We start from the raw sequence: 19,173 nt of genomic DNA, 5'->3' as shown, positions 1-19,173 counted from the left end.
TCCCAGAAGATGTCTGTCATCTGGGTGGTCTGTGACCGTTTCTCTAAAATGGTCCATTTGGTTCCTCTGCCCAAGTTGCCTTCTTCTTCTGAGTTGGTTCCTCTGTTTTTTCGGAATGTTGTCCGATTGCACGGTATTCCTGAGAATATTGTTTCTGACAGAGGTACCCAATTTGTGTCTAGATTTTGGCGGGCATTCTGTGCTAGGATGGGCATAGATTTGTCTTTTTCGTCTGCTTTTCACCCTCAGACTAATGGCCAGACCGAGCGGACTAATCAGACCCTTGAGACATATCTGAGGTGTTTTGTCTCTGCTGACCAGGATGATTGGGTTGCTTTTTTGCCATTGGCAGAGTTCGCCCTCAATAATCGGGCCAGTTCTTCCACCTTGGTGTCCCCGTTTTTCTGTAATTCGGGGTTTCACCCTCGATTTTCCTCCGGTCAGGTGGAATCCTCGGATTGTCCTGGAGTGGATGCGGTGGTAGAGAGATTGCATCACATTTGGGGGCAGGTTATGGACAATTTGAAGTTGTCCCAGGAGAAGACTCAGCGTTTTGCCAACCGTCATCGTCGTGTTGGTTCTCGGCTTTGTGTTGGAGATTTAGTGTGGTTGTCTTCTCGTTTTGTCCCTATGAGGGTCTCTTCTCCTAAGTTTAAACCTCGGTTCATCGGCCCTTATAGAATATTGGAGATTCTTAATCCTGTTTCTTTCCGTTTGGACCTCCCTGCGTCCTTTTCCATTCATAACGTTTTTCATCGGTCGTTATTGCGCAGGTATGAGGTACCTGTTGTACCTTCAGTTGAGCCTCCTGCTCCGGTGTTGGTTGAGGGTGAGTTGGAGTACGTTGTGGAGAAAATTTTGGACTCTCGTGTTTCCAGACGGAAACTCCAGTATCTGGTCAACTGGAAGGGTTACGGCCAGGAGGATAATTCTTGGGTCAATGCATCTGATGTTCATGCTTCTGATCTTGTTCGTGCCTTCCATAGGGCTCATCCTGGTCGCCCTGGTGGATCTGGTGAGGGTTCGGTGCCCCCTCCTTGAGGGGGGGGTACTGTTGTGAATTTGGATTCTGGGCTCCCCCGGTGGCCGCTTGTGGAATTGGACTTGTCATCCTCTTTCCTGTTTCACCTGATTCCATCAGTAGTGGGTGTCGCTATTTAAGCTCATTTCTCTGGTGGTTTCTTGCCGGTCAACAATGTTATCTGATGCCTCTCAGTGCTTGTTCCTGCTTCTAGACTACTACTAGATAAGTTGGACTTTTGTCCATGTTTTGTTTTGCCTATTTGTTCCAGTTCACAGCTGAAGTTTTGTTACTGTGTCTGGAAAGCTCTCGTTGATCAGGGATTGCTACTCTGGCGTTATGAGTTAATGCCAGAGTTTAAGGTAATCTCTGGATGGTGTTTTGTTAGTGTTTTTCTGCTGACCATGAAAGTATACTATCTGTCTTCTGGTATCTAGTAAGCGGACCTCAAATTTGCTAAGACTATTTTCCTGCTGCGTTTGTTGTTTCATCTGAACTCACCGTCATTATATGTGGGGGGCTACTGTCTTCTTTGGAATATTTCTCTAGAGGTGAGCCAGGTCTTATATTTCCCTCTGCTAGCTATTTAGGTCTTAGGCCAGAGCTGGGCATCTAGCGATAAATAGGAAATGCTACCTGGCTATTTCTAGTTGCGCGGCAGGCTTAGTTCATGGTCAGTATAGTTCCATCTTCCGAGAGCTTGTCCCTCTATAGGCTTGCTATGATCTCTGCCTGCAGAGATCATGACAGTACACCTTGTACACACGCTGCTCCACTCCGTACACCTCGTACACACACGGCTCTGCTACATCCACAATGTAAACCCCTCCTGACCCCCAGTGATGCTGCTACCATGAGGCGAGTTGAGCTCTTTGGCTCAGGCGGCAGAAGAGAGGGGTCGGCAGATTCTGTCGGTGTAGTAACTGGATTTGTGTCGGAGACGCATGTTCAGTTACTATGCTACGCTATTGAGTCTATTCAGGGCTCAGTCCTGGATCTCCGTCCTCATCCAGCCCTCCCCAACTCACGTGACATCATCACAGGTCCTGATGCTGAAGTCGCTCTTCTCCATGCATCTCCTCGGGTTGCTCATGGATGGCTGCTCTGTGCACACAGGACCTGTGATGAGGTCACAGGAGGGGGAGGAGTCGGCGGTCACATGATCAGGGCCACAGTGTATGCAGGACTCTGCTGTGCTGGTTGTCATGGTGCTGGATGAGGGGAAGTTTATGTGTGGGGTCAGTAGGGGTTTGCAGGGTGGATGTAGCAGAGCCGTGTGTGTACAAGGTATATGCAGCGGAGCCGTGTGTGTACGAGGTGTGCGGAGCAGAGCCGGGTGTGTACGGTGCAGAGCCGTGTGTGTACGGAGCGGAGCCATGTGTGTACGGAGCGGAGCCATGTGTGTACGATTTGTGTGGTGCAGAGACGCATGTGTACTTGGTGTACGGAGCGGAGCCATGTGTGTACTTGGTGTACGGAGTGGAGCCGTGTGTGTACGAGGTGTACGTAGCGTGGCCGGGTATGTACAAGGTGTACAGAGCAGAACCGCATGTGTACAAGGCTTACAGAGTGGAGCCATGTGTGTACTGAGTGGAGCAGTTTGTGTGTGTGAGGTGTGCGGAGCGGAGCCGTGTGTGTAAGAGGTGTGTGGAGTCGTGCGTGTACGATGTCGGTGTATGGTGGGGAGCAAATTTCATACCTCCCAACCGTCCTGGATCCAGTGGGACAGTCCCGATTTTGAGAGGCTGTCCCGGCCGGGAGCTTATTTTTCCTATGGACACAGGAGTACACGGCGGATCCCCGAGGAGCACTTTAAAACTCGCACGTGACGTTCCACCGGAAGTGACGTGCTGGAAGCTGACCGGAAATTATGTAATTGTGACAGAACCATGGAGGAACTTCAGGGAATGCTTCAGATTCATCACCGTGTCCTCCTCCGACAGCGTGGATAGCGGGATCGCCTTGGAATCGGGGATGCCGGCCATGTGAGCGGATCATTATATGTCCTGCAGCGGGATGCTCAGGTGGGCATTACAATGGGAGCCGGGCCGCTATAGTATCTTTATAGAATCTTTCTATCTCTTTCTCTCTCTCTCTCTCTTTCTCTCTCTGTTTTTTCTTTCCCTCTCTGTTCTTTCTTTCTCTCTCTGTTCTTTCTTTCTCTGTGTTCTTTATTTCCCTCTCTTAATCTTTTTTTCTCTCTCCTTTCTTTTTTATGTTCTTTCTTTCTCTCCCTGTTCTTTCTCTCTGTTCTTTCTTTCTTCCCCTCTTTCTTTATCTCTCTCTGTGCTTTCCCCTGTTTCTTTCTCTCTCTGTTCTTTACCCTCTTTCTGTCTTCTCTGTTCTTTCTTTTCTTTCTTTCTTTCTTTCTTTCTTTCTCTCTCTGTTCTTTCTTTCCCTTCTTTCTTTTTCTTTCTCTCTCTCTTTCTTTCTTTCTTTCTTTTTCTTTCTTTTTCTTTCTCTGTTTTCTTTCCCCTCCTTCTTTTTCTCTGTTCTTTCTTTCTTTCTTTCTTTCTTTCTCTTTCTTTCTTTCTTTCTTTCTTTCTTTCTTTCTTTCTTTCTTTCTTTCTTTCTTTCTTTCTTTCTTTTTCTTTCCCATCCTTCTTTTTATCTGTTCTTTCTTTCTTTCTTTCTTTCTTTCTTTCTTTCTTTCTTTCTCTCTTTCCTTTCTTTCTCTCTGTTCTTCCTTTCCCTATAACAAACGAACAGAAAAAGGGGGCGGGGTGTTAGAAAGGTACTACTGGCCTCTCAGATCCTCAATATTAATCTGACCTGATAGCAAAATGACTATATTTGCCCATAGGATGAATAGTATATAAATGATCTCATTTATATGGTACAAATAAGTGGTGCTTATCAGAAAAGGATGTTATGCCCATACATGTTATTGTGACTTACTTGGGCAAGTGGAGGACATATCCTATGGGCAACTATAGTCATTTTGCTATCAGGTCAGATTAATATTGAGGATCTGAGAGGCCAGTAGTACCTTTTTAAAGGGCGTCTGTCACCCCAAAAATCGTATATGAGCTGCGGCCACCGGCATCAGGGGCTTATCTACAGCATTCTGTAATGCTGTAGATAAGCCCCCGATGTAACCTGAAAGATGAGAAATAAAGGTTAGATTATACTCACCCAGGGACGGTCCCGGTCCGTTACGGTTCAGATGGCCGTCGCGGTCAGCTCCAGCTGTTTGCCTGAAGTCAGAAGTAACAGAAACACGCTATCAGGCCACGTTCACATGTTCAGAATGTTACCTCAGTATTTGGAAGCCAAAACCAGGAGAGTAACAATCAGAGGAAAAGTATAAAGAAACATATGCTCCACTTCTGGATCTCTCACCCACTCCCGATTTGGCTTACAAATACTGAGGTAAAATACTGACCAAATACTGACCGTGTGAATGTGGCTTTAGGCTGGTTTCACACATCCTGATACTTCCGGTACCAGAAAAAACGGTCCTGGAGATATTCGTGTCCGTGTGTGTAATACGTGTGGCAACTGTGTGCCGCATCTGTACGACACGGACGCCTGCCGGGGAAGAAGCGCTACAGTAAGCACTGTTCCCCGGCCCAGGGCACACTAAAAATGAAGCAAGTTGATCACTTCACCTCAGGCGACATTTAGTCCCTGACGAAGTGTAAAGAAGATCAATGTTTCAAATATATTCCTATTTAAATGTGTATGTATTTTCCATGTGCGTCAGGTTAGGCTAGTAAAGAGTAAAACAGATTTATTTGTACTGATTTTATTACAGGGGGGGCGCCATTTTTCCGTTCGCCTCAGGCAGCAGAGAGGCTAGGTTCACCCCTGCTGACCCCACACATAAACTTCCCCTCATCCAGCACCATGACAACCAGCACAGCAGAGTCCTGCATACACTGAGGCCCCTGATCATGTGACCCCTGACTCCTCCCCTCCTGTGACCTCATCACAGGTCCTGTGCGCACAGAGCAGCCATATATGTGGTGTGCGGCTCTGCAGGTGGAGGTAGGTGCTGGAGATTCCCCATTACTGGGTGGGGGGCAGTAACCTCTTCCGTGCTGAGACTGTTTTGGTTATTTTTTGTTGCCACCTTCTAAGAATCATAGCATTTTTCTCCTTTCCCTCTGATACATAAGACCCAACTATGGTAAACAGGAAGTAAGGGAACACGTATTCCTCACATTGTGCTTCCCCCTTCTTGGCCCTACACAGTATATTGTGTAATGCAGGGGCTGGCTGGGCCAGGCGGCAGGGAGGAAAATCCCGCCTCGGGCCGCTACCCCTGCAGCTGTGCAGGGTTGGCCGCCTACAGCAAACTGCGCGTGGCCGTGTCTGCTGTGCTGTGATGCGGCCGGTAGCAGTCATGGCCACACGCATCAGTCTGTCTCATAAGCTGCAGACCGCGGCTTGTGAGACCTCAGTGTGCTCATGCAGGGGGTGCGATGACGTCATTGTCTCGTTCCGCTCTACAGGCCAGAGGAGAAGACGGAGGGTGCAGTGCCAGGAATCAGGATGAGGTGAGTATAAACTTCATTATTTGTTATATGAACGGGCTGTGGGGCCATCATACTGTATATATGGGGGCTGGGGCATCATACTGTATATATGGGGTTGGAGCCATCATACTGTATATATGGGGGCTGGGGCCATCATACTGTATATATGGGGGCTGGAGCCATCATACTGTATATATGGGGGCTGGGGCATCATACTGTATATATGGAGGGGCTGGGGCATTATACTGTATATACGGGAGGGGCTGGGGCCATTATACTGTATATACGGGGGGGGGGCTGGGGCCATCATACTGTAATAATAATAATAATAATTTTTTATTTATATAGCGCCAACATATTCCGCAGCGCTTTACAAATTATAGAGGGGACTTGTACAGACAATAGACATTAGAGCATAACAGAAATCACAGTTCAAAACAGATACCAGGAGGAATGAGGGCCCTGCTCGCAAGCTTACAAACTATGAGGAAAAGGGGAGACACGAGAGGTGGATGGTAACAATTGCTTTAGTTATTTGGACCAGCCATAGTGTAAGGCTCGGGTGTTCATGTAAAGCTGCATGAACCAGTTAACTGCCTAAGTATGTAGCAGTACAGACACAGAGGGCTATTACCTGCATAAAGTGTATGAGAACATGATGAGAGGAACCTGATTTTTTTTTTTTTTTTTTTGAATGGGCCACACAGGGATGGTTAGGTTAATGCATTGAGGCGGTAGGCCAGTCTGAACAAATTAGTTTTTAGGGCACGCTTAAAACTGTGGGGATTGGGGATTAATCGTATTAACCTAGGTAGTGCATTCCAAAGAATCGGCGCAGCACGTGTAAAGTCTTGGAGACGGGAGTGGGAGGTTCTGATTATTGAGGATGCTAACCTGAGGTCATTAGCGCAGCGGAGGGCACGGGTAGGGTGGTAGACTGAGACCCGAGAGGAGATGTAGCGTGGTGCTGAGCCATGGAGTGCTTTGTGGATGAGGGTAGTAGTTTTGTACTGGATTCTGGAGTGGATGGGTAGCCAATGTAATGACTGGCACAAGGTAGAGGCATCGGTGTAATGGTTGGTGAGGAACATGATTCTGGCAGCAGCATTCAGGACAGATTGGAGTGGGTAGAGTTTGGTAAGAGGGAGGCCGATTAGTAGAGAGTTACAATAGTCCAGACGAGAATGAATAAGTGAGACAGTAAGAGTTTTTGCAGAGTCGAAAGTAAGAAAAGGGCGAATTCTAGAAATGTTTTTTAGATGCAGATAAGAGCGAGCCAGTGATCGGATGTGGGGGGTGAATGAAAGCTCGGAATCAATGATGACCCCAAGGCAGCGGGCATGTTGCTTTGGAGTAATGGTGGAACCACACACGGAGATGGCAATGTCAGGCAAAGATAGGTTAGTAGAGGGAGAGAACACGAGGAGTTCAGGTTTTGACAGGTTCAGTTTCAGATAGAGGGAGGTCATGATGTTAGAGACAGCGGTAAGACAATCACTGGTGTTTTCTAAAAAGTCCAAAAAAAAGGAAAACATATATACCCGTACTGCTGTCCTTTGCGATCACCTATCGGCGTGCTACAATACGCTGCACCAGCTCCTATACCTCCTACTCAATTGATGGGCATAAGGGGTGCTCAACCAAAAAGATATTTATAATTCAAAAACAAAAGAAAAAAAGTGGTCAGCACTCACCAAACCCGATTCTGTAAAATGTCTTTATTTGGACATGGACTTGGACAGGGAGAACATGGTGTCTAAGGATGACAGCTGTTTCGTTCTACATGCGCTTCCACAGATCCCGATGTCCGAGGGGGGAAGTGAGGCAAATAATAAATAGGTTGAAATAGGTTTGTTTGGAGAGGTGAAGGGCAGAGTTGTATGTTTTTAGCATGAACTTATAATGGATGAAATGTTCGGGTAGATTAGATTTTCTCCACAGACGTACGGCGCACCTGGAGCACCGCTGCAGGAAACGTGTTTGCAGCGTGTGCCACGGCTGTCGCCGTCTGTGCCGAGTTGTTCTATGTATAGGAGGTGCAGCTTCATCCAGGGCACTTTGCAGGGTTTCATTGTAATGCTTAAGAGCAGAATCAGGACATGAGATGGAGAAGATTGGGGCCAATGAGGACTGCAAGTTCTTCATAAGTTTCTGGGTGTTAATGGCCTGTATGTTTCTATAAGTGTGGAAAGTGGGGTTGACCTGAGCGGGATGGCAGTTCTTGATAGAGAATGAAAGAAGGTTGTGGTCAGAGAGCGGGAGAGGGGAGTTTGTGAAATCATCCACTGAGCAAAGCCGGGAGAAGACCAAGTCAAGGGAATTTCCATCTTCATGTGTTGGAGAGTTAGTATGCTGCGAGAGGCCGAAAGAGGAGGTTAGAGATAAAAGGTGAGAAGCAGATGGGGAGAGGGGAGAAGCAATGGGGATGTTGAAATCACCCATGATAAGGGTGGGGGTGTCACAGGAGAGAAAGTGTGGAAGCCAGGTGGCAAAGTGATCCAGGAACTGATGAGAGGGGCCGGGAGGACGATACACCACCGCCACTCGCATGGAGAAGGGGACGTAGAGTCTGACAGCATGGACCTCAAAGGAAGGGAAGACAAATGAGGATACTTGGGGGATAACTTGGAAGGTACATTTGGGTAAAAGGAGCAGACCAACGCCTCCACCTGCTCTGTCTGATCTTGGGGTATGAGAAAAGTGTAGTCCACCATATGAAAGAGCAGCAGCAGCAGCGGTGGTGTCTGACTGCTGGATCCAGGTTTCAGTAAGAGCCAGGAGATTAAGAGAGTTAGAAAGGAAGAAGTAATGAATGAAGGAGAGTTTATTACACAGTGAGCGAGAATTCCAAAGGGCACAATTGAAAGAGACAGAAGGCATGCATGGAATATTAATAAGGTTTCTGGGTGTAGCAGTTGGGAGGTTTGACTGGCTATAAAATGGGGGGCCGGGGTTGGAAGAGATGTCTCCAGCGACTAGGAGAAGGAGGATAGAAAGAGTGAGCAGATGGTTAAGTGATTTGTGAGAGCGTCTCTTGTGTTGGATGGTGGGACTAAATGGATCTGCGCTATACATAGGAAAGCCAAGGACAGAGTGGCCGATATGGATGTAGTGTAAAGAGTTTATGCAAGGGCGGTGAATGTGAGTTAATGCAGCAGCCAGGATATAGATTATACAGATACATATGGTGAGTATTTGTTCTGTTTCAAGTGAATAGGGAATAGGTTTAGATTGTCTTACCTGTCTCCTGCCCTGTCTAACTGCCATGTTATAACTGCTGAATACTTAGAAAAAAATACTTAGAATAAAAGTACACGAATAATAGTGCACGAATGCACCCCTGCACGAATGCATCCCCAAGCTATGTCTATATTTATAGAATGCTAGCTCTTAGATCTCACTTATTTTTTTTATTATTATTTTTTGGGTGTTTCTCCCCCTCTCGTTACAAATCAATCTAACTCAGTTGAGACAGCAGGACACAATAAATGTAGTGATCAGATAAACAAATGTCCAGGTCTACATGGATCATAAACCCCTTTGAAACAGTTATGTGATCTCTCTGCATAAGGACAAGCAGAAGTGAGTTAAATATCTATAAATACAAACAAATGCATAATAACATGACTAACATATATAGATATATGCAGGATTCAATGCCGAAGATAGAATGACTCATACCATTCAAGCTGCTTGCTGTCAGGGAATGGAGCAATAGACATGCAGGATATTTCAGTTCAGAGAATGAATGATATGTTTACCATTCAAGCTGCTTCCTGTCAGGGAATGGAGCAATAGACATGCAGGATATTTCAGTTCAGAGAATGAATGATATGTTTACCATTCAAGCTGCTTGCTGTCAGGGAATGGAGCAATAGACATGCAGGATATATACAGGGGGCTGGGGCCATCATACTGTATATACGGGGGGGCTGGGGCCATCATACTGTATGTACGGGGGGGCAGGGGCCATCATACTGTATATACGGGGGGGCTGGGGCCATCATACTGTATATACGGGGGGGGGGGGGCTGGGACCGTCATTCTATATACACTGCTCAAAAAAATGAAGAGAACACTCAAATGACACATCCTAGATATGAATGAATGAAATATTCTCATTGAATTCTTTGTTCTGCACAAAGTTGAATGTGCTGACAAGAAAATCACAAAAATCATCAATGGAAATCAAATGTATTAACCAATGGAGGTCTGGATTTGGAATGATACTCAAAATCAAAGTGGAAAATCAAATTACAGGCCAACTTCAATGGAAATGCCTCAAAACAAGGAAATGATGCTCAGTAGTGTGTGGCCTAAACCTGCCTGTATGACCTTCCTACAACACCTGGGCGTGCTCCTGATGAGGCGGCGGATGGTCTCCTGAGGGATCTCCTCCCAGACCTGGACTAAAGCATCCGCCAACTACTGGACAGTCTGTGGTGCAACGTGACGTTGGTGGATGGCGCGAGACATTATGTCCCAGATGTGTTCAATCGGATTCAGGCTTGGGGAACGGGAGGGCCAGTCAATAGCTTCAATGCCTTCATCTTGCAGGAACTGCTGACACACTCCAGACACATGAGGTGTGCCATTGTCCTGCATTAGAAGGAACCCAGGGCCAACCGCACCAACATATGGTCTCACAAGGGGTCTGAGGATCTCCTCTCGGTACCTAATGGCAGTCAGGCTACCTCTGGCGAGCACAATGGAGGGCTGTGCGGCCCTCCAAAGAAATGCCACCCCACACCATTACTGACCCACTGCCAAACCGGATATGCTGAAGGATGTTGCAGGCAGCAGATCGCTCTCCATGGTGTCTCCAGACTCTGTCACGTCTGTCACATGTGCTCAGTGTGAACCTGCTTTCATCTGTGAAGAGCACAGGGTGCCAGTGGTGAATTTGCCAATCCAGATGTTCTGTGGCAAATACCAAGCGTCCTGCACGGTGTTGGGCTGTGAGCACAACCCCCATCTGTTGATGTCAGGCACTCAGACCATCCTCATAGAGTCGGTTTTTAACCATTTGTGCAGACACATGCACATTTGTGGCCTGCTGGAGGTCATTTTGCAGGGCTCTGCCAGTGCTCCTCCTGTTCCTCCTTTCACAAAGGTTGAGGTAGCAGTCCTGCTGCTGGGTTGTTGCCCTCCTACGGCCCCCTCCACGTCTCCTGGTGTACTGGCCTGTCTCCTGGTAGCGCCTCCAGCCTCTGGACACTATGCTGACAGACACAGCAAACCTTCTTGCCACAGCTCGCATTGATGTGCCATCCTGGATGAGCTGCACTACCTGAGCCACTTGTGTGGGTTGTAGAGTCTGTCTCATGCTACCATGAGTGTGAAAGCACAACCAACATTGAAAAGTGACCAAAACATCAGCCAGAAAGCATTGGTACCGAGATGTGGTCTGTGGTCCCCACCTGCAGAACCACTCCTTTATTGAGTGTGTCTTGATAATTGCCAATAATTTCCATCTGTTGTCTATTCCATTTGCACAACAGCATGTGAAATTGATTGTCAATCAGTGTTGCTTCCTAAGTGGACAATTTGATTTCACAGAAGTTTGATTTACTTGGAGTTATATTCTGTTGTTTAAGTGTTCCCTTTATTTTTTTGAGCAGTGTAGTACTGAAAACCAAATCGGCTGATGGTTTGTCCAGTTGGGTTGTTGTTTTGTGAGAAGAGATGGGGACCTAGGACTGAACCCTGAAGATCCACAACATTAAATGGAAGAGGAGCTAGCAAAAAATGCAGTGAAGGAGGGGATAGAAAGATAGGAGAACCAAAAGAGAGCTGTATCTTTGAGACCGATAGAGTGAAGCATAGTGAGGAGGAGCTGGTGATCCGCAGTGTCAAATGCAGCAGAGAGATCCAAGAGAACCAACAATGAGTAGTGACCATAAGATTTAGGAGTTTACAGATGAAAGGGAGAATAGAGACACGTCTGTGTTTAAGAGCGCAATTCTGGCCCAGGGATGGTATTATATGTAATGGGTGTATGCTGGTGTGTTTGAAGTAGGAGGGAAAGATACTGGATAAGAGAGGTTATATATTTTAGACATCAATAGTAATCTGATATCAACACCATCCAGAGATGTATCTGTGATCTGGGGACAAATTTCCTTCTGTGGGGTGATCCACCAGGATTTTCAGCCTCGGGAAACCACATATATAATATCAAGTCTTTGCGTCATTTTTCTGTGCATACAATTATCCATCCCCCCTCTCACCTGAGACCCTTTTACAACCCCTTGCAAAAATTATGGAATCACCGGCCTTGGAGGATGTTCATTCAGCTGTTTAATTTTGTAGAAAAAAAGCAGATCACAGACATGGCACAAAACTACAGTCATTTCAAATGGCAACTTTCTGGCTTTAAGAAACACTAAAAGAAATCAAGAACAAATAATGTTGTAGTCAGTAATGGTTACTTTTTTTAACTAAGCATAGGGAAAAAATTATGGAATCACTAAATTCTGAGGAAAAAATTATGGAATCATGAAAAACAAACAAACAAAAAAACTCTCCAAAACATCACTAGTATTTTGTTGCACCACCTCTGGCTTTTATAACAGCTTGCAGTCTCTGAGGCATGGACATAATGAGTGTCAAACAGTCTCTTCATCAATCTGGCTCCAACTTTCTCTGATTGCTGTATCCAGATCAGGCCGGCGTCACACTAGCGAGTTTTACGGACGTATGAGAGGTGCAGAAAATACAGATTGCATACGGTACAATGATTCTCTATGGCCCTGCTCCTATCTGCCGTATTTTACTGATCCGTATTATACGGTCTTGTACGGCCGTAGAAAATCGCAGCATGCTGCGTTTGTCACCGTATTGCGCAAAAAAATCGCCAATGAAAGTCTATGGGGGCGAGAAAAATACGGATTACACACGGACCATGCATGTGACTTGCGAGAAATACGCACCGGTGTTATAGAGAAAAGCCGGCAATTCAGTGCGGTGTACAGTAAACTCACACTGACAGAATAGGTAGAATAAATGTCTACACATAGAATAGGTATATATATACAGTTAGGTCCATATATATTTGGACAGAGACAACATTTTTCAAATTTTGGTTATAGACATTACCACGATGAATTTAAAACAAAACAATTCAGATGCAGTTGAAGTTCAGACTTTCAGCTTTCATTTGAGGGTATCCACATTAAAATTGGATGAAGGGTTTAGGAGTTTCAGCTCCTTAACATGTGCCACCCTGTTTTTAAAGGGACCAAAAGTAATTGGACAGATTCAATAATTTTATATAAAATGTTCATTTTTAGTACTTGGTTGAAAACCCTTTGTTGGCAATGACTGCCTGAAGTCTTGAACTCATGGACATCACCAGACGCTGTGTTTCCTCCTTTTTGATGCTCTGCCAGGCCTTCACTGTGGTGGTCTTCAGTTGCTCTTTGTTTGTGGGCCTTTCTGCCTGAAGTTTAGTCTTTAACAAGTGAAATGCTGCTCAATTGGGTTGAGATCAGGTGACTGACTTGGCCATTCAAGAATATTCCACTTCTTTGTTTAATAAACTCCTGGGTTGCTTTGGCTTTATGTTTTGGGTCATTGTCCATCTGTAGTATGAAACGACGACCAATCAGTTTTACTGCATTTGGCTGGATCTGAGCACACAGTATGGCTCTGAATACCTCAGGATTCATTCGCCGGCTTCTGTCCTGTGTCACATCATCAATAAACACTAGTGACCCAGTGCCACTGGCAGCCATGCATGCCCAAGCCATCACACTGCCTCTGCCGTGTTTTACAGATGATGTGGTATGCTTTGGATCATGAGCTGTACCACGCCTTCGCCATACTTTTCTCTTTCCATCATTCTGATAGAGGTTGATCTTAGTTTCATCTGTCCAAAGAATGTTATTCCAGAACTGTGCTGGCTTTTTTAGATGTTTTTTAGCAAAGTCCAGTCTAGCCTTTTTATTCTTGATGCTTATGAGTGGCTTGCACCGTGCAGTGAACCCTCTGTATTTACTTTCATGCAGTCTTCTCTTTATTTTAGATTTGGATATTGATACGCCTACCTCCTGGAGAGTGTTGTTCACTTGGTTGGCTGTTGTGAAGGGGTTTCTCTTCACTATGGAGATTATTCTGCGATCATCCACCACTGTTGTCTTCCGTGGGCTCCCAGGTCTTTTTGCATTGATGAGTTCACCAGTGCTTTCTTTCTTTCTCAGGATGTACCAAACTGGAGATTTTGCCACTCCTAATATTGTAGCAATTTCTCGGATGGGTTTTTTCTGTTTTCGCAGCTTAAGGATGGCTTGTTTCACCTGCACGGAGAGCTCCTTTGACCGCATGTTTACTTCACAGCAAAACCTTCCAAATGCAAGCACCAAACCTCAGATCAACTCCAGGCCTTTTATCTGCTTAATTGAGAATGACATAACGAAGGCATTGCCCACACCTGTCCATGACATAGCCTTGGAGTCAATTGTCCAATTACTTTTGGTCCCTTTAAAAACAGGGGGGCACATGTTAAGGAGCTGAAACTCCTAAACCCTTCATCCAATTTTAATGTGGATACCCTCAAATGAAAGCTGAAAGTCTGAACTTCAACTGCATCTGAATTGTTTTGTTTAAAATTCATTGCGGTAATGTCTATAACCAAAATTAGAAAAATGTTGTCTCTGTCCAAATATATATGGACCTAACTGTATTTATATTTCATACAGCGCTAGATATCATAAAAGCCGGTAATTCAATTGCCGGCTTTTGCTATCTCCTTAACAAACCCGACAGGATATGAGACATGGTTTACATACAGTAAACATCTCATATCCCCTTTTTTTTTTGCATATTCCACACTACTAATGTTAATAGTGTGTATGTGCAAAATTTGGGCGCTCTAGCTATTAAATTAAAGGGTTAAATCGCGGAAAAAAATGGCGTGAGCTCCCGCACAATTTTCTCTGCCAGAGTGGTAAAGCCAGTGACTGAGGGCAGATATTAATAGCCTAGAGAGGGACCATGGTTATTGCCCCCCCCCCTGGCTAAAAACATCTGCCCCCAGCCACCCCAGAAAAGGCACATCTGGAAGATGCGCCTATTCCGGCACTTGGCCACTCTCTTCCCACTCCCTTGTAGCGGTGGGATATGGAGTAATGAAGGGTTAATGTCACCTTGCTATTGTAAGGTGACATTAAGCCAGATTAATAATGGAGAGACGTCAATTATGACACCTATCCATTATTAATCCAATAGTACGAAATGGTTAATAAAACACACACACATTATTAGAGTACTTTAATGAAATAAAGACACAGGGTGTTGTAATATTTTATTAGACTCTTAATCCACCTGAAGACCCTCGTTCTGTAAAAAAGGAAAAATAAAACAACAATATCCCATACCTTCCGTCGTTCTGGTCACGTCCCACGATGTAAATCCATCTGAAGAGGTTAAATCATTTTACACCCAGGAGCTCTGCTAAAGCAGCTGTGCTCGTGGTTGTAAAAATATGGGGAATGAATGGAGTGCAGGGGAATGGCCTGTAGTTACCTTGAGTCGCGGTGATGCGCCCTCTGCTGGATGTCCTCATATGAACTCGAGCCTGGGAATTTTTCCCACGCTCGAGTTCATATGAGGACATCCAGTAGAGGGCGCATCACTTCAACTCAAGGTAACTACAGGCCATTCCCCTGCTTTCCATTCATTCCCCGGGGTTTTACAGCCACAAGCACTGCATTAGCAGAGCTCCTGGGTGTAAAGTGATTTAACCTCTTCAGATGGATTTACATCGTGGGACGTGACCTGAACAACGGAAGGTATGGGATATTGTTGTTTTATTTTTCCTTTTTTACAGAAAGAGTGTCTTCAGGTGGATTAAGAGTCTAATAAAATATTACAACACCCTGTGTCTTTATTTCATTAAAGTACTTTGTAATAATGTGTGTGTGTGTTTTATTAACCATTTCTCACTATTGGATTAATAATGGATAGGTGTCATAATTGACGCCTCTCCATTATTAACCTGGCTTAATGTCACCTTACAATAGCAAGGTGACATTAACCCTTCATTACCCCATATCCCACCACTACACTGGAGTGGGAAGAGAGTGGCCAAGTGCCAGAATAGGCGCATCTTCCAGATGTGCCTTTTCTGGGGTGGCTGGGGGCAGATGTTTTTAGCCAGGGGGGGTCCTATATCCATGGTCCCTCTCTAGGCTATTAATATCTGCCCTCAGTCACTGGCTTTACCACTCTGGCGGAGAATATTGCGCGGGAGCCCACGCCAAATTTTTCCGCTATTTAACCCTTTAATTTAATAGCTAGAGGGCCCAAATTTTGCACATACACGCTACTAACAGTAGTATGGAATATGCAAAAAAAAAGGGATATGAGATGGATATGAGATGGTTTACTGTATGTAAACCATGTCTCATATCATGTCGGGTTTTTGAAGGAGACAGAAAAAGCCGGCAATTGAATTACCGGCTTTTCACATATCTCGCGCTGAATTAAATATATATACAGTGTGTATGTATGTATATATATATATATATATACACTCACCGGCCACTTTATTAGGTACACCATGCTAGTAACGGGTTGGTCCCCCTTTTGCCTTCAGAACTGCCTCAATTCTTCGTGGCATAGATTCAACAAGGTGCTGGAAGCATTCCTCAGAGATTTTGGTCCATATTGACATGATGGCATCACACAGTTGCCGCAGATTTGTCGGCTGCACATCCCAAAGATGCTCCATACAAGGCAGGATGGATCCATGCTTTCATGTTGTTTACGCCAAATTCTGACCCTACCATCCGAATGTCGCAGCAGAAATCGAGACTCATCAGACCAAGCAACGTTTTTCCAATCTTCTACTGTCCAATTTCGATGAGCTTGTACAAATTGTAGCCTCAGTTTCCTGTTCTTAGCTGAAAGGAGTGGTACCCGGTGTGGTCCTCTGCTGCTGTAGCCCATCTGCCTCAAAGTTCGACGCACTGTGCGTTCAGAGATGCTCTTAGGCCTACCTTGGTTGTAACGGGTGGCGATTTGAGTCACTGTTGCCTTTCTATCAGCTCAGTCTGCCCATTCTCCTCTGACCTCTGGCATCAACAAGGCATTTCCGCCCACAGAACTGCCGCTCACTGGATTTTTTTTCTTTTTCGGACCATTCTCTGTAAACCCTAGAGATGGTTGTGCGTGAAAATCCCAGTAGATCAGCAGTTTCTGAAATACTCAGACCAGCCCTTCTGGCACCAACAACCATGCCACGTTCAAAGGCACTCAAATCACCTTTCTTCCCCATACTGATGCTCGGTTTGAACTGCAGGAGATTGTCTTGACCATGTCTACATGCCTAAATGCACTGAGTTGCCGCCATGTGATTGGCTGATTAGAAATTAAGTGTTAACAAGAAGTTGGACAGGTGTACCTAATAAAGTGGCCAGTGAGTGTGTATATATATATATATATATATATATATATATATATATATATATATATATATATATATATATATATATATATATATATATATATATATATATTAAAAAATATGTTTTAACGAACATTTGAGCAAATAAATCCATTAGATGTCGGTTTTGCAAGCTTGCGAGAAAATATCGCAGTACGGATGCCATACGGATTGCATATGGAGGATGCCATGCGCAAAATACGCTGCCACACCCTGCCTACGGATGACATGCGGATCACTATTTTGGGAACATTTCTGCGTATTACGGCCGTAAAAAACGGACCGTATTTTCATACGCTGAGTGTGACGCCGGCCTCAGCTTCGCAGGTTGGAGCCTTGTCATGGACCATTTTCTTCAACATCCACCAAAGATTTTCAATTGGATCGAGATCCGGACTATTTGCAGGCCATGACATTGATCTTATGTGTCTTTTTTCAAGGAATGTTTTTACAGTTTTTGCTCTATGGCAGGATGCATTATCATCTTGAAAAATGATTTAATCATCCCCAAACATCCTTTCAATTGATAGGATAAGAAAAGTGTCCAAAATATCAACATAAACTTGTGCATTTATTGAAGATGTAATGACAGCCATCTCCCCAGTGCCTTTACCTGACATGCAGCCCCATATCATCAATGACTGTAGAAATTTGCATGTTCTCTTCAGGCAGTCATCTTTATAAATCTCATTGGAACGGCACCAAACAAAAGTTCCAGCATCATCACCTTGCCCAATGCAGATTCGCGATTCACCACTGAATATGACTTTCATCCAGTCATCCACAGTCCACGATTGCTTTTCCTTAGCCCATTGTAACCTTGTTTTTTTCTGTTTAGGTGTTAATGATGGCTTTCATTTAGCTTTTCTGTATGTAAATTCCATTTCCTTTAGGCAGTTTCTTACAGTTCGGTCACAGACGTTGACTCCAGTTTCCACCCATTCGTTCCTCATTTGTTTTGTTGTGCATTTCCTGTTTTGGAGACATATTGCTTTAAATTTACGGTCTTGAAGCTTTGATGTCTTCCTTGGTCTACCAGTATGTTTGCCTTTAACAACCTTCCCAAGTTGTTTGTATTTGGTTCACATTTTAGACACAGCTGAGTGTGAACAACCAACATCTTTTGCAACATTGCGTGATGATTTACCCTCTTTTAAGAGTTTGATAATCCTCTCCTTTGTTTCAGTTGACATCTCTCGTGTTGGAGCCATGATTCATGTCAGTCCACTTGGTGCAACAGCACTCCAAGGTGTGATCACTCCTTGTTAGATGCAGACTAACGAGCAGATCTAATTTGATGCAGGTGTTAGTTTTGGGTATGAAAATTTACAGGGTGATTCCATAATTTTTTCCTCATAATTGAGTAATTTTATAATTTTTCCCCTATGCTTGGTTAAAAAAAGTAACCATTACTCACTACCACATTTTTTGTTCTTGATTTCTTTTAGTGTTTCTGAATGCCAGAAAGTTGCCATTTGAAATGACTGTAGTTTTGTGCCATGTCTGTGATCTGCTTTTTATCTACAAAATTAAACAACTGAATGAACATCCTCCAAGGCCAGTGATTCCATAACTTTTGCCAGGGGTTGTACAATATCTCCTCCAGAAAAACTCATTGTCAGATCCAGGAGAGACTACATGAATATTAGATCTGTCCTAATTTCTGTTGTGATTTCTTCAGCCTGAAGGTTCGATCTGCACAATGTTTCTGTATTTAACCCGTTTATCTTTGTCCTTTTTTTGCCTTGTGTATAAATATTTTTATCATTACATTTTTTAAGCATTGAACATTATTTTTTTGCATATTACATCTAAAGTTTAATAAGTTTGTTCCTTGCTGCTCTAAATGTACAAACAAACTCAACAGGAAAAATATAGCTTGTTTTTTTTTTTTTAACCAGTGTATGCCAAAGTGCAAGAAAAGTACCCACCAGATGATTCTAAAGGTTATCTGTGCTTGTATACTACTGTGTCACCCAAGGCAGGTGTCTCTATGGCCTAGCATAATGGAGAGTGGTGGTTGTGAGGAGTAAAATGTAGATGTATGAGATGAATGTGGGGTGCACTTAGCTCATATCAGCCTATTGTGGTAGTTGAATGCATGGGCAGACACTGACATCTTGGGGCCCGTGTAAAAGAAATGTGTCTGTATATGTATATACATATACAGACGCATACATGCTGTATATATAGGCACACACACATACGTGTGTGTTTGTATATGT

The 19,173-nt window shown here is 44.4% G+C and overlaps 2 protein-coding genes across 3 annotated transcripts in view; one reads left to right on the top strand and one right to left on the bottom strand.

Annotated features, from left to right (window-relative positions):
- The window catches only part of LOC143767517 (uncharacterized), a 96,137-nt gene extending 94,066 nt beyond the window's left edge, over positions 1-2,071 (bottom strand). The window contains exon 1 of the mRNA XM_077255917.1: positions 2,050-2,071. The gene's annotated coding sequence lies outside the window, so the exon portion shown is untranslated. The remainder of the gene's footprint in view (positions 1-2,049) is intronic.
- A 215-nt stretch (positions 2,072-2,286) lies between these two features.
- LOC143767523 (uncharacterized) overlaps positions 2,287-19,173 on the top strand; it is a 39,098-nt gene continuing 22,211 nt past the window's right edge. Inside the window, exon 1 of one of the 2 annotated variants that reach the window (XM_077255933.1) lies at positions 2,287-3,045. Coding sequence is in view for 1 of the 2 variants with exons in the window: in XM_077255931.1 (XP_077112046.1) it covers positions 4,985-5,011 (27 nt within the window). In the remaining variant the exon portion in view is untranslated. Of the gene's footprint in view, positions 3,046-4,880; positions 5,012-19,173 lie in introns of those variants that run through there. The other variant, XM_077255931.1, reaches the window with a different exon arrangement.

This window comes from Ranitomeya variabilis, chromosome 4 (assembly GCF_051348905.1).
Source record: "Ranitomeya variabilis isolate aRanVar5 chromosome 4, aRanVar5.hap1, whole genome shotgun sequence".
Taxonomy (NCBI): Eukaryota; Metazoa; Chordata; class Amphibia; order Anura; family Dendrobatidae; genus Ranitomeya; species Ranitomeya variabilis.
This window is presented reverse-complemented; position numbering and strand designations above follow the sequence as displayed.